Source organism: Panthera leo, chromosome E1, assembly GCF_018350215.1.
Source record: "Panthera leo isolate Ple1 chromosome E1, P.leo_Ple1_pat1.1, whole genome shotgun sequence".
Lineage (NCBI taxonomy): Eukaryota > Metazoa > Chordata > Mammalia > Carnivora > Felidae > Panthera > Panthera leo.
In genome coordinates, this window is record NC_056692.1 from 19,839,933 (window position 1) to 19,855,622 (window position 15,690).

Genomic DNA, 15,690 nt, shown 5'->3' on the forward strand with positions numbered 1-15,690 from the left:
ACACCAAAATGTTAACAGTGGTTGCCTGTAAGTAGTAGAATTATAGGTTATTTTAAAATTAGTTCATCTGTTCTTGGTTTTCCCCAGCTCTAGATTTAACCTTTTCTTAGGACACTATGAAGACTACTACTGTAGTAACATCATTTTCAGTCAGATTTTTGGACTGTTTTGAAATGGGTAACAGAAGGGGAAGTGGGAGATAAAAGCAGCAATGATAGCTTTCTTTTCTTTGCTAAGCTACTAAAGACTTCCTGCCCTGCTTTTCTGAAATGACTTTTTCCTCCCCACTGAGTTCTAGATCTGTCCCAGTCTTTAGTATGCTGTGCGTTTTCAAACCCTGTGGAAATAATGATCTATAGAGGACATGGTATTATGCATTAAGAATATCAAGACTGCTAGTTAAATCAAAAAATTATCTGAACTGACAGCTCAGAGCCTGGAGCCTGCTTCAGATTCTGTCTCCGTCTCTCTCTGCCCCTCCCTGGCTTGTGCCCTCTCTATCTCTCAAAAATAAATAAACTTTAAAATTTTTTTTTTAAAAATTAACAAACCTATGCTATCTCAATGTTTGTTTTGTTTTGTTTTGTTTTTTTAAAGTAGGCTCTACAACCAATGCAGGGCTCAAACTCAGAAACCCAAGATCAAGTTCACATGCCCTACCGGCTAAGCCAGCCAGGCTCCCCTCAAACAATGTTTTAACTTTGAGGATAAAGGACAGCAATTTTTAACAACACACCTATGGGTTTAAACTAGGGAAATCAGTAGAGGTCTCGGGGTGCCTGGTTGGTTCAGTTGGTTCAGTGTCTGAGTCTTGATTTCAGTTCAGGTCATGATCCCACAGTCTTGGAATGGAGCCCCGAGAGGGGAGTATGCCTCAGTTTTTAATGTGCATGCATATCATACCTGACAATCTTGTGCAAGTACAGATTACGATTCAGTAGGTCTGGGCAGGGCCTGATTGTTATATTCTTCATAAGCTCTCAGGTCACGAACCACATCTGTGGTAGCGAGGATCAAAAGGACACCACTGTGGGGCGCCTAGGTGGCTCAGTTGGTTGAGTCTCTGACTTTGGCTCAGGCTGTTATCTCACATTTCATGAGTTTGAGTCCTGCATCAGGCTTGCCGATGTCAGCGTGGAGACTACTTGGGATCCTCCGTTCCCCTCTCTCTGACCTCACCCACTCATGCTCTTTGTCTTTCTCAAAAATAAACAAACATTAAAAAACAAAGGACACCACTGTCCAGAGCTATGCAGGGTCCTCACCAGAGTATCTTAATTAGGTAACAAGATCTGGCCCTTCTATTCTCAAAGAACAGAGACGTGCTTTCATCAATGCCCCAAGAGACACTGAATCATACCAAAAGGCACATGAAGGGGATGCCTGGCTGGCTCAGTCAGTAGAACAGAGCGCAACTAACTCCTGATCTCAGGGTCTTGTGTTCAACCCCGAGGTCATAGATTACTTAAATAAACAAATCAATCTTAAAAAAAAAAAAAAAAAAAAAAGGTATATGAAGGCCAACATGTTCACTTTCTAGCATGCATTATAACTGTACACAGGCTAGAAAATTGGTATTTCTCACTGTAGGCACCTCTCGTACCTCAAACTAATCCATCCCCCTTTATCACATACAAAGATGGAGTTTCTGGACCTGCAAAGCTTAAGGACCAGGCCCCAGACAGTGGCAATGTTATCAAGGCAGTGTCACTCTGTGAGGCACATCTGACTGGCCAGATGACATCACTACGTGACATCTTGATCAGCTATCTCTACTTACAACAAGCAGGAAAACCAACCCTGCAGAAATAAACAAGTGAGGAAAAACACAATGGAAGTGAAATCTGAAAATGAATACACAAGGATTTAGGTGTTTCCTATTTGTTTTGTTTTCAGGGGTAACAGTCCCAAGACCCACCAACAAAGGGAAGAGTAAATCCATGAGAGCACTAGTCTGTTTCCCTAGCCACAGTATTTCTAAGACCTAGAAGTATCTCTGAGCCAGAGCAGGCACCTAATAAATATTTACTGATGAATGAACAAATGAGTATTTAAGGAGAGTGGGAGTTAATTTCTCTGGTATTTACATCTTAGTACCAAGGATTCCAAGGAACTATAGCGAATTATTCTTAATGATTTCAACATCAGTTAGGCCAGGCTGGCTGTAAACATCATCTGATTTCCTGAAGACAACGAACATACCTCTCTAGTCTTTAACTTATTTAAACAGCAAGAGTTATAGAGTACCCGTGCATTCCTGCACAGAACTTCCTTTTCTGTAAAGACAGAGGGTAGGGCCTAAACTAACCACAAGAGGAGAAACTGCTACATGCTGGCAGTTGTTTCTGACAGAATAACAAAATATTTTTACTCTTCTTCCTTCTAGATTTTCATAGACATGATTTCTTAACATGAGACAAACTTCGTAAGACATTTCTTTTTGTTATGTTTTAATTTATTTTTGAAAGAGAGAGAGAGCATGAGCAGGGGAGGGGCAGAGAGAAAGAGGGTCAGAGGATACAACAGGTCTCTCCACTGATAATAACAGCAAGGCTGACATGGGGCTCGAACTCACAAACTGTGAGATCATGACCTGAGCTGAAACTGTGAGATCATGACCTGAGCCGCAAGTCAGATGCTCAACCGACTGAGCCACCCAGGCACCCCTTCGTGAGAGATGTTTAAAGGGTAAGAAACAAAAGAAAAAATAAAAAGTGCTCAAAAGTGTGTTAAGCAAAGGGTTACCATACAGCCCAGCAATTCCTAAGTATATACTGAAAGAACTGACCATGTATCCACATAAAAACCTGTAAATGAATGTTCACAGCAACAGTATTCATAATAGCCAAAAAGTGAAAGCAATCCAAGTATCTATCAATTGATGAATGTATAACTAAAATGTGGTATATCCACACAACAAATGTTATTCAGCCATAAAAAGGATTGAAGTATCGATAACGTGCTACCACAAGGATGAACCTTGAAAACACTGTGCTAAGTCAAAGAAGCCAGTCACAAGGGGCCACATACTGTATGATTCCATCCATACAAAATGTTCTGAAGAGGCAAATCCAAATAGAGAAAGTAGTTTACCGGCTGTCAGGGACAGAGGGAGTGATACCTCACAGGGAGGAGATTTCTTTTTGGGGTGATGAACATGTTCTGGAATTAGTGGTGATGGTTGCAGAACTTTGCAAATATACTAAAAAATGCTGAATTGTGCACTTTAAGGCATGAGTTTTATGGTATGTAAATTATATATCAATAAAAAATCATACACCAAAAGGAAACAAAACCAATGAATAAAAAATATACACAAAGGGGAGGATCTCTCCTCTGAGCTCATCCTTCCCCCATACAAAATCTTTGACTAAAAAGCCAAATATTATGTAGTTATTCTGAAAATGACTGGGACCCTAAAAATACCCTAGCCACTAAACAAAAGCAGCTGCTTATTTTGATAACATTTTTGTAACACAGACTTTCCTTAAAATGCAAGTTGACAGAGGGCTTATTCTACAAACCCAAACATATACAGTCCACTAGAATTAGCTTTGAGGGGAGACGCCTTGTAACTGGGACTGGCACAAAACACATTCCAGTTCACAAGAGAGAACTACGCTATTAGTCTAGTCAGAAGGCAGCGTCATCAGGAACCTGTGATGGATGTTCTCTTGGTGTTTTCTGTCTCAAGTCTGACACAATGGGCCTCAAAAAACAAAACAAAAACCCACACTGAACTACACCAAATTGTAGGAAAGTACGTCCTGTATTTAAATGACTGGATATAAGAATTAAAAGAATATAGGCCTGGAAACTGAATTCTAACCCAATCAGAATGGGATCATACTAAATTTGTTAAGTGAATTCAATCTTACACAAGAAATTAGTAAGTACTACTCCCAGGTGCTAAACTCATTCTTTTAGCGTCAACACTACTATTTTTTAGTTGCAGATGAGTTAAACAAAAGTCCTGCTCATATATAAGATATCTTAACTGGCTTAGACATTAGTCAAATAATAAGAGACATACTTTAATCTCTTTCAAAACAATGAACCTCTATTTCAAAATAGCAGAAGGAATAAGGCAGATGTTTTCAAGTGGAAATCAAGATGAACGCATTGGAAGGCCATGAAAAGCATTCACCAGACTGGTGAACCCATATCTAAATTTTGCTCCCAGTTTTACTACTAGGCTACAAATAATGCCTGGCCTACAGGAGCTCTATAAGGTTTGTTTTTTTTTTGTTGTTGTTGTTTTAAAGTTTATTTGAGAGAGAGAGAGAGAACAAGAAGGGGAGGGGCAGAGAGAAGGAGAGACAGAACCCCAAACAGAATCCCACCACGGAGCTCGAACCCACAGGAACCCCTGAGATCATAGCCTGAGCCAAGATCAAGAGTTGGATCCTTAACCGACTGAGCCACCCAGGGGCCCCTACAAGGTTTTAAAAATATATAAAACCTAGGGTATGTTGAATATCCTTAATGAGGAAAATATCCAAAGGCATTGTTATCATAGCACTTTTTACCAGTTGTACATTTTCAGATTCTGTGCAGCATGGGAGTTACTAGGATAACAACATAGATTAATATCAAGTGTCATGTAGAAAAATCCCATTCACCCAAATGATTCCACTCAGATGGAACCCATTCACTCACACAGCATTTACTAAGCACCTGTGTGACTAGTAGCTTGAGGATTATCTGTCCTAGTAACACATTGGCAGTGGGTTGTATCTTCTATGTTCCAGGGTGTTCCTTTATCTTTGATAACCATGTCCCCATTGAACAGATAAAACTGTCACTTGAAAGTATATTTAGCTTCTCCTTTCAGCACTTTCTTTAAATCTGTTTTTCCATTTCCCTACACTTTTGTATTCTTTCCTTCAAGTATTCTGATCTCCTTTTGCCCTTCCAACATAGCTCCGCCTTAAATTCTAAACCATATAGAATAGCGTTCTGCTAAAGGCTTTTTTTTTTAATGCATCCAAGGTTATATGAGATATTAAGTACTACTAATCCCATTCATTTGGTGTTAACTCAATTGCTTCTCAATCACCCTCTGTCTCTGTGTCTTCAATCCTCCCCTTCCAATATCCTCCCCAGGCTCTCTAAAATCAGTCTCCATCCCCATGGCAGGTTTTCCCAAAGAATCCCCACCTCCCCCAGCGCTCCACGGTCCTCACTGCCCTCTCCTCCGTGACGCCCTCGGTTTTTGCTCTGCTCTCCCTCTCCCCAACCTCGGACCCCACCCCTATCCCCATCACCGCCCCCACAGGGCTTAGGGAACGCTCCTCACACTCTCCCGCGATCCCCCAAAGTTGTCTCTTCCCCTTAAGACTCCCCACTACCGCACCCCACCCCCCCGCCAGCACCCACCTCCCTCGTTCCCAGACCCTGCTGGGCCTCCCGCACCTTCAGAGCCCCCTCCCTTCTCCCTTCAGAGTTTTCGGACACTCGCGCCCCTCCGTCCCTCCTGGCCTCCACCCACCCGCCGGGCACCCCGAGCCCTCCCCGGGGCCCTCGGCGCCCCTACGGGCGCGGCCCTCCGACCTGCCTCTGCGCCTCCCGCAGCCCCTGCAGCCTCTGGCCCAGCTCCCGCCGGTAGCTCTGCGCCGCCTCCACGTTCTCGCGGGCCTCCTGCAGCAGCTGCTCCGGCTCCAGCTCCATCGCCCCCTCGTCCGGCCGCGCGGCCGGCGGCTGCGGGCGCGGTTTCCCCACTGAACCGGGCGCCGGCGAGCGGCCCCGCGCGACCACGCGCAGGCGGAAGCGCCGCCCCGCCCCGCCCCACGGCCGCCTTGATTGACAGCCACGCCGGCGCCCGGCGCGACCCGCCTCCGGGTCCCAGCGCCGCCCGCCTCCAGTCCCACCGCGCAATGACCGCGTGCACGCGCAGCCCCTGGCTGTGGTGCTTCCTCCAGACACGCGTGGGGTCGGGGAAACATTAGTAAGGACACTTTGCGGGGGTGCTTCCCACATCTTATCTCATTCTGGCCTCCCTGCCAGCCCCCCTTGTGTCTCCATTTCACGGAGGAAGAGACGGGCTGAGAGGGAAATCAACTTTCTCGAGATTTCAGCCCAGATGGCTCTTAAATCGTCCTTGTCCTACCTCCTAAGCAAAGGAGCGTCCCTGCAGCGGCTTACTATGAACCAGGCACCACGCTCAAAGGGTCAGACGAGAGCCCCACCGTCCAGAAGCTCGCAGACTAATGAGGGAGCCAAGGCGATGACCAGCGGCCAAGATGGGTGTAAGCAAGCCTTTTCAGTAAGGGGCAAGTAGTAAAAATTGGGAGCTTGGCGGGCCACCGTGTCTCTTGCAACATCGTGAGTAAATGGGCGTGATCGTGTGCACATTAAACCTTATGGACACAGATTTGAACCTCACATAATTTTCACGTGTCACAAAATATTCTTTGCATCATTTCTCAGCTATTTAAAAATAAAAATCATTCTTCGCCAAGGGGCCCTACAAAAATAGGCGGTGGGTCAGATTTGGCCGTGGGCCGTAGTTTCCTGACCCCTGGCCATGGATGTTAGAGCTGAAAGTTGCCTCGGCCAGGAAAGAGAACAGACAGAACGGGTTTTGCTGAAGGTTACACAACGAGACTGTAATAAAGGCTAGATCGCAATTTTCCTGACCAGAATAAAGCTCTTTCTACCACCGTGTTTTGTGCTAGGTTAATGACACTTGGAACTAGAGAAATTTAGAAAAGGGGAGCCCTTCTGGAGAAAATGGGAAATTAGCTTTATCTTGAAGGTGAGGTAGTTGGGCACTTACTAAATACTCAACAAATATCTGTGGAATGAATCAAGGTATGAACTAAGCAAAAGGGGTGTGGAAAGGCATCCTAGGTAGGACAAAATTAAGCGAGGAAAGGTATATAGGTCTTGGAGACAGGAATGTAAGCGAATTGTTTAAGAAAAAAGTACAGACCACTTTGGAGAGGTAGGACTGAATAATATATTGCGAGATGAGGTTGAGAGAAGAATAAAGGCCATGGAATTCCTGTTAAAAAGTTTAGACTGTAGGGGCGGTTGGGTGGTCGGTTAAGCGTCTTTGGTCATGATCTCAACGTTGGTGAGTTCCAGACCCACATCCCCACTCAGCTGTCAGCGAGGAGCCTGCTTTCCATCTTCTGTCCCCTTCTCTCTCCCCCTGCTCACTGTCTCTCTCTCTCTCTCAAAAATAAATAAACAACTAAAAAACATTTTGACTTTAATGAGTAGACATTAAAGATTTTTACATTTACATTTGCAAAAAAAAAAATGTTTTAGGATGATAAATGACAGACCTGGCATTTGGGTGTGTCTTAAGATAAAGAAGGGGGTGCCAATTGTAAATTCTCAATAAATATTTGTTCAGTGAAATGAAAATACATAAGATAGATGGATGGAGTGATAAATAAGAAAAGACCATAGGCACTAGTCCAGCTATGATGTGATAGAAGCTTGAATTAGGATGTTGGCCTTTATAGAGGTTTGAAAGTAAAGCAGAGGAAAAGATAGTCAAATGGTTCGAGGGAATAGGAGGGTGTAGGCACAGACTGGGTCAGTAAAAAACAGGATTTACTAAATGTTCTTGAACACAGTGTGTTCTGTGTGATCTCTAAAGCTAATTGAACAGAATTGGATCCTACCCCAGAAGGCTTACTGTGTGAAATTAAAAAAAGAAAAAAGAAAAAAGAAAGAAAGAAAATGTCTAAAGGCCAAGACTCTAATCTTGGTCTCGTTCAACTTTTTTCCTTGATCTATACCACCTGATGGGAGGCAGGAAATATGTATTTAACATAGCCACATTATACAAAAAAATAATACGAACTAAGGAAAATCTTGTGAAACCACTTAAAATTTTTGGTTGTTTTGTTTTTAGCTTTAGAGCAAAGTAAATACTCTAGTCAATGACAGGAAGATTGATCTAGAGGTGGGAATGATAGAAGCCAGCAGGCCATAGTTTTTATCTCTTTCACATCACACTGGTCTAGAATTGACTTTTCTTTTTTTTTTTTTTTTAATTTTTTTTTAACGTTTATTTATTTTTTGAGATAGAGAGAGACAGAGCATGAACGGGGGAGGGGCAGAGAGAGAGGGAGACACAGAATCAGAAGCAGGCTCCAGGCTCTGAGCCGTCAGCCCAGAGCCCGAAGCGGGGCTCGAACTCACGGACCGCGAGATCGTGACCTGAGCTGAAGTCAGACGCTTAGCCGACTGCGCCACCCAGGCACCCCTAGAATTGACTTTTCAAAGTTATCCAGAGGTAAGCAGATTCAGGGTCACAGACTCCCCATGCTAATAAGACTTAGAAGAAACAAATAAAGCAACTTGTTAAGTTATTTATTTACATAAGGATATAATTGCTCTGAAGATTACAACAGCTGGAAAATCAAGTTATAACCAGAGAGTTATTTGGTAAACATGGATTCAGTCCAGAATACTTTGATTATCTGGTCAGCCAAGATTTCCTCTCTCCTCACTCCAGCCTTTTCTCAGAAAGCTTCTAACTGTATTGGGCATGTACTGACTTTTTTTTTTTTTTTTTAAACTCTCTGACTTCCCTTTTTACACACTTAAAACTATTAATTCATTCTTTAGAATCAACTGGCTACAACTAAGTAAATCTTAGTATCTAGTTTTTTGTTTTTTAATGAATTTATTTATTTTAAGAAAGAGAGAGCATGCATGTTCGAGTGGCGGAGGGTCAGAGAGAGGAGGAGAGAGAGAATCCAAAGAATGCTCCACGCAGAGCCCAGCTCAGGGCACAAATGCACAAACCCACAAACTCTGAGATAATCACCTGAACTGAGATCAAGAGTTGGACACTTAACTGACAGAGCCACCCAGGTGCCCCAATGCCTGTTTGTTAAATAGGGACTCATACAAATAAACACTATTGTCCAATCAAAAATAATTCAGAGACAATTCTAATTTTGACTGTAACTCTTAACATTTTAATTAATGCCATCTAGTTTAAATTTTGAGGACTCACATTTACAGAATCTCAGAAGTCAACAGAAAAGTTGCAAATACAGTTCAAAAATTTTTTTTTCCTCAGTAAACCATTTGAGAATAAGTCGACAAGATTCTTTCAGTACATTCTTCTATGAACCCACCCACAATGCACCCTCAAAAACAGGAATTTAACATTGATACCGTCTATTTTTCAGATCTCATTCAAGTTTAATCCATTGCCACAGTGATGCCCCTTATAACAAGTGGATCCAATCCAGAATCATGGGTTGCATTGAATTGTCATAGGTCATGACAGTCTCCAATTCATATTAAGCCACAGAAATTAAAAAAAAAAATTTTTTTTTGGTTTATTTATTTTTGAGAGACAGAGAGGGATAGAGGGTGAGCAGAGAGAGAGAGGGAGACACAGAATCTGACACAGGTTCCAGGCTCTGAGCTGTCAGTACGGAGCCCAACCAACGTGGGGCTCAAACTCACGGAGCGCGAGATCATGATCTGAGCCGAAGTCGGACACTTAACCAACCGAGCCACCCAGGCGCCCCAAGTCACAGCCATTCTTAATATTCTCTTCTCCACTCCCGTTTTGTTTTAATTCCCCATTAGTGCTCTGGAGTTTCTTCCCCAATCTCTTGCAAATCTCCTACTCCCTACTCAATGCAAATCTCCTGATACCCAGCTCCCTCCTTCCCACCTACCTCTTCAGTCATTTCTCTCAATTCTGTGCCACAGAATCTTGGGAGCCAGGCTGAAAACAAGCTGCAGGTGAGAAAGTGAGGGTAAAATTCTCTTTGTTGATAGGCTGGGATGTAAGAGCCAAGGCTGGGAGTGTATACATGTTAATACATTTTGGTTTTGTCAGTCTTTCCTGGGTTACCTATTGAGGCCTCTTGATTTATTCAGAATGTTTCTAACTATCTTTAGTATCTATTTACATGTTTTACAAAGATCAGTTAGTTACACATTCAGTCTCCCAAGTTTTCCTTTCTATGCCTTCTTGCATCTTGCATTCTTTATGATACTTTCAGTTACAAGTTACAGCAGACTCAAACTGCCTTTAACAATAAATGGGATCCATTCCCTAACGTGGTGTAACTCAAAAGGCTTTAGCGTTAGTCTGATTCAAAGGTCAAACTTCCCAACTCTTTTTCTACCGTTGGTAAGGTACCATTACCTTATTTTAATCTTACCCACCTTCTGGAAGGAGGGAAAGGACCCCTTTCTGTGCTATATCAGTAGTCCAAATTTGCTTATCTCCCAGAAGCACCCAGAAGATCTCTTGGAATGTAACAATCCTACCTTGGCCTACACTTGGTCACATGCCCACCTTTGAAATTTCTCTTTAACGTTTATTCATTTTTGAGAGACAAAACGTGAGCGGGGGAGGGGAAGAGAGAGAGGGAGACACAGAACCCGATGCAGGGCTTGAACTCCTGAACCGTGAGATCATGACCTGAGCGGAAGTCAGACAGCCAACTGAGCCACCCAGGCGCCCCAACACATGCCCACCTTTGAAATGGTAACTGGCCAGGAGGTGGAATTATGCAGATTAGTTTCAAAGGATCCAGAACCAAGGATGGAATTGACCAAGTGGGACAAGTGTATACCTCAGAATAACAACAGTAATGGTTATCAAGGGAAGGAGATATAATATTGGGGAGAAAAGGATATCTTTCACAGTCTTTCCATGTACTGACTACAATGTAACATTGCAAAAAAGCACAGAAGCTAAGAAGAGACTTGGCTAAACACTTTGTAAATATCTCTGAACTAGTTTTTTTTTTTTTTTAATAACTTTTTTTTTTAAGTAAACTGTGCCCCCAAAGTGGGGCTCGAACTCACAACTCTGAGATCAAGAGTCACATGCTCTATAGGGGCACCTGGGTGACCCCGTCAGTTAAGCATTCAACTCTTGGTTTTGGCTCAGGGCATGATCTCCCGGTTTGTGGGCTTGAGCCCCACATTGGGCTCTGCACACACGATGCAGAGCCCGCTTGGGATTCTCTCTCTCCCTCCCTGTCTCTCTGCCCCCTCTGCACTCTCTTTCTTTCTCCCTCTCTCAAAATAAATAAATAAACTTAAAAAAAATAATAATAAAAGGAGAGTCACATGGCTCTGACTGAGCCAGCCAGGCACCCTGTAAACCTTAAGAGATTCTTAACAATAGAGAACAAACTGAGGGTTGGTGAGGGGAGGTGGGTGGGGGATGAGCTAGACAGGTGATCGGTATTAAGGAGTATACTTGTGATGAGCACTGGGTGTTGTGTGTAAGTGACGAATCACTGAATTCTACTCCTGAAACCAATATTGCACTGTATGTTAACTGACTAGAAGTTAAATAAAAATTTAAAATAAAAACTATATTGGAGGGTAGTGTTACATGAGAATTAAATCTTTAACCAGAAAAAAAGGACATTAATGAATACTGTTTCAAATTGTTAAATCAAGGGGCGCCTGGGTGGCTCAGTCGCTTGGACGTCCGACTTCAGCTCAGGTCACTATCTCACCGTTCATGAGTTCAAGCCCCATGTCAGGCTCTGTGCTGCCAACTCAGAGCCTGGAGCCTGCTTGGGATTCTGTGTCTCCCTCTCTCTCTGCCCCTCTCCTGCTTGTGCTCTGTCTCTCTCTCTCTCTCTCTCTCTCTCTCTCTCTTTCTCTCTCAAAAATAAATAAACATTAAAAAAAACAAAAAATAAAAATAAATGAAATAAAATAAAATAAAATAGTTAAATCAAGAAATATCTGTATAAGCATATTGCTGTATTTAAAAATAAGGAGATATCTAGGGGCACCTGGGTGGCTCAGTTGGTTGAGTGACTGACTTTACCTCAGGTCATGATCTCGAGGTTGGTGAGTTCAAGCCCCACATCTGGTTCACAGCTGTCAGCCTGTTAGCACAAAGCCCACTTCGGATCCTCTGTCCCTCTCTCTCTCTCCCTCTCTCTCTCTCTCTCTCTGTCCCTTCTCTGCTTATATTCTCTCTTCCAAAAAATAAATAAAACATTAAAAAATATTTAAAAAAATAAAAATGAGATATTTATAGTGCTAGAAGACTTTTGAAAGTGGCTGCCCTTGGGAAATTACACCAGGTTATGAAATGGAAATCAGCTCTTTCTTTAGGCTGGCTCAGTCAGTAGATCATGTGACTCTTAATCTCAGGGTGGTGAGTTCAAGCCTCACATTAGTCATAGAGTCCACTTAAAAAGAAAAGGGGGAGGGGTGCCTGGGTGGCTCAGTTGGTTAAGCCTCCGACTTCAGCTCAGGTCATGATCTCAGGTTCATGGGTCCGAGTCCTGTGTCAGGTTCTGTGCTGATAGCTCAGAGCCTGGAACCTGCTTTGGATTCCATGTCTTCCTCTCCCTCTGCCCCTCCCCAGCTGATGTTCTCAAGAATAGATAAACGTTAAAAAAAAAAAAAAAAAAAAAAAAAGAGGGGTGGCTCACTCAGTTAAATGTGCAGCTCTTGGTTTTGGCTAAGGTCATGATCTCATGCTTTATGAGATTGAACCCCACATGGGGCTCTGTGCTGCTGACAGCACAGAGCTTGCTTGGGATTCTCTCTGCCCCTCCCCTGAGCACGCTCAAAGTAAATAAGTAAACTTTCAAAAAAGAAAAGAAAGAAAGAAATTAGCTCTTTTTTTGATAGTAAGTTTTATAATGCTATCTGACATTTCTTAACCAAGCACAGACATTACTTTTGATAAATATAAGGGTTAATAATAATTCTTAAAAGTAGCAGTTAACTAGATGGGGAAGATGAAAAAAAACCACATGAGCACATTGTAAATACATAATTGATATGCAAATGTTAGAGCTTATTTAATTTAAAACGTATAAATGCCATGAGCTCCTTAAGAAGAACTACATATCTCAAAATAAACTCAGTGCAAATGCTTAACAAAACAATGCAGTTTAAATACTTAGAAATTTAGAAGAATAAATAGTCATGGAGATATATAGCATATAACCCAGCAATTCCACTTCTAGATGTGTCTTCTAGAGAAACATTACACATGTTCAAGGAGACATAGACAAGAGTGTTCACTGACTCACTGAGACAGAAAACTGGTGACAAATATTCATCACTAAGGGAATGGATAAATAAAATGTGTATAATTGGACAGAATGCTCAAGAATGAAAGGGAGTGAATCAGATCTACATGTATCATGGATAGCTCTTGAAAACAATGATGAATGAAAAAAGCAGATTGCTGAGTGATATTTACAGTATTACTGTTTATGTAAATAAAACCAATAGTAAAGAATTTCCTATGGATATACATACAAATATAAAAAGTGTGCAGTGCTACCCACCAAACAGGTAATAATGACTACCACTGGGCCAAGAGGTGGAGATTGAATTTGGGGATAGAAGTCAAGGAGACTTTCAGTTTTCTCTGTAATTTTCTCATTTGTTTCTCCTCCCCCTCCTCTTCCTTCTCCTTCTCCTTGGGCAGTGTTCTTACTCTACAGTGAGGGAAAAAAAACAAAAACAAAAACCAGATCAACAAAACAGTATCTATTTTAGAAAAACCTTATTCTGGGCTAACAGCTTTATTTAAAAAAATTTTTAGTCTTTTTTTATTTTTGAGAGAGAGAGAGAGAAAGAGAGAGACACAGTGAGAGAGCAGGGAGGGGCAGAGAGAGAGGGGGACACAGAATCTGAGGCAGGCTCCAGGCTCTGGGTTGTCCTCATAGAGCCTGATGCAGGGCTGGAACTTATGAACCGTGAGATCATGACCTGAGCTGAAGTCGGATGAACAACTGATTGAGCCACCCAGGCGCCCCTTGGCTAACAGTTTTAAAAGAAAAAAATAATTACCTCCAATTTCATTGGAGAAATTTGCACCCTTTATGTTGTGAAAACAATAGCAATACCATCTTTATGGTATTGAGATGGACACAGTTACATCCGTAGTTAAAATCAGTTTGCATAGCCAGATGCAACAAGGTGGCTTCCCGTTATTATTTGGTATATCCTTTTACCTGACCTACTCAGTTCTTACACACCATGCAGTTAAAAGTATGCACTCAAACAAAATAAACATACTCTATGTCTATATCACTGCAACAATAAACTCATGTGAAAAAAAAAGTCAAAGCTAAACAAATCCGTGAAAAGAATGCAAATGAAGTATGAGATTATCATCACTACAAACCAGCAAACCCCTGGAACAACTGGCATGCACTCCAACCAGCTGAGGCCATGATGTTGGGCTCCTGGCTGGCGGGGAGAAAGAAATCCGTGGGAAACAATGCCCTCTTTTGCTCAGTTTAGGGGAAAAAGTCAAAATCTCGGATCCTGTGTGTGTATTTCGAGGTAAGACGCTTGCCAAAATAACATTTTATTCCATGTGGGTGGAATGTAATCAATTATTTCTTTTTCTGTATTTTTTGAATTTCCACTTTATTTTTTTTGAATTTCCACTTTATTTTTTTTTTAATTTGAGAGAAAGCAGGGGAGGGGAAGAGACAGAATTTTCTTTAAGATTTTTAAAAATATTTATTTATTTATTTATTTATTTATTTATTTATTTCCTGAGAGCGCACCAGCAGGGGAGGGGCAGAGAGGGAGAGAGAGGGAGACGGAGAATCCCAAGTAGGCTCAGAGCTGACAGCGCAGAGCCAGAGGCGGGGTTGGAACCCATGGACTCCAAGACCATGACCTTAGCCGAAATCCAGTGGGTTGCTTAACTGATTGAGCCTCCCAGGCGCCCCTTGAATTTCCACTTTTATTTATTTTTAACATTTATTCATTTTTGAGAGACAGAGAGAGCAGAGCGTGAGCGGGGGAGGGGCAGAGACATAGGGAGACACAGAATCCCAAGCAGGCTCCAGGCTCTGAGCTGTCAGCACAGAACCCGATGTGGGGCTCGAACACACCAACAGAGAGATCATGACCAGAGAGGAAATCAGACGTTTAACCCACTGAGCCACCCAGGCGCCTTTGAATTTCCACTTTTTACAAGGGGCTAGCCTAGGGCATCAAAACTCTACAGTTTTAATTCTGTCACCGACGGACTTTAGTCAAATCACGTCCTCATCCGTGAAACTGGGCGGGAGAAGCCCCGCTAGTCTGAAATCCCTTGGTAAAACCAATCCCGCCTCCTGCAGTTTCGTCCGAGAAGTATTTTGGCCCTCTCTGCTTACCGTCCGCGCAGCCTCTAGAAGCAATCCTAAGCTCCGCCCCATGCGCTCCAGACGGCGCGAAAACCCAATTGACAAGAATTCCCTCCGAAGCCCGCGGGTCGGGTCTGCGTTCGGCCTGCTTTCCCGGCCGGGATCGCGGTCCCGGGCGCTTAGCCTGGGGGCGCCTGTGTCGAGGGCCCCCTGCGCTCGCCGGCCGCGCCCGGGGTCCTCGCTGCCCGCGCTTTCTTACCGCCCCTTCCCGCGTTCGACTCGGCTGAGCTGGGCCCAGTCTCCGCGACCGCTCCGGGCGGGTGGGCGCGGGGGGAGTCCGGGACGGACCCCACAGCCCGGCTGCTGCCTCTTCGGGGGCCGGCCGCCTCCATGGCCTTTAGGCTGGCGGGGCCCGGCCGCTCAACGCCCTAGGAGCCGGCATTCCGGGAAGCAGGGAGCATGGTGGGGGTCCTGGCCATGGCGGCGGCAGCTGCTCCCCCTCCGGTGAAGAACTACGAGATTGAGGTGAGCTAGAGAATCTCCGTCTGTAGGAGGTGGGTGAAAGGTGACCCCAACTTTGGATCCGGGAGGGGAAAGGAGGGACCTG

The 15,690-nt window shown here is 43.4% G+C and overlaps 2 protein-coding genes across 3 annotated transcripts in view; one reads left to right on the plus strand and one right to left on the minus strand.

The window, feature by feature from the left end:
* The window catches only part of CRLF3 (cytokine receptor like factor 3), a 42,949-nt gene extending 37,190 nt beyond the window's left edge, over window positions 1–5,759 (minus strand). Inside the window, exon 1 of the mRNA XM_042917048.1 lies at window positions 5,554–5,759. Within this exon, the coding sequence (XP_042772982.1) occupies window positions 5,554–5,670 (117 nt within the window). The 5' untranslated portion in view covers window positions 5,671–5,759. The remainder of the gene's footprint in view (window positions 1–5,553) is intronic.
* Window positions 5,760–15,407: 9,648 nt separating this feature from the next.
* Window positions 15,408–15,690, plus strand: part of ATAD5 (ATPase family AAA domain containing 5) — a 45,306-nt gene continuing 45,023 nt past the window's right edge. For both annotated transcript variants that reach the window (XM_042916392.1, XM_042916393.1), the window contains exon 1: window positions 15,408–15,608. In XM_042916392.1, coding sequence (XP_042772326.1) covers window positions 15,543–15,608 — 66 coding nt within the window. In that variant the 5' untranslated portion in view covers window positions 15,408–15,542. The remainder of the gene's footprint in view (window positions 15,609–15,690) is intronic.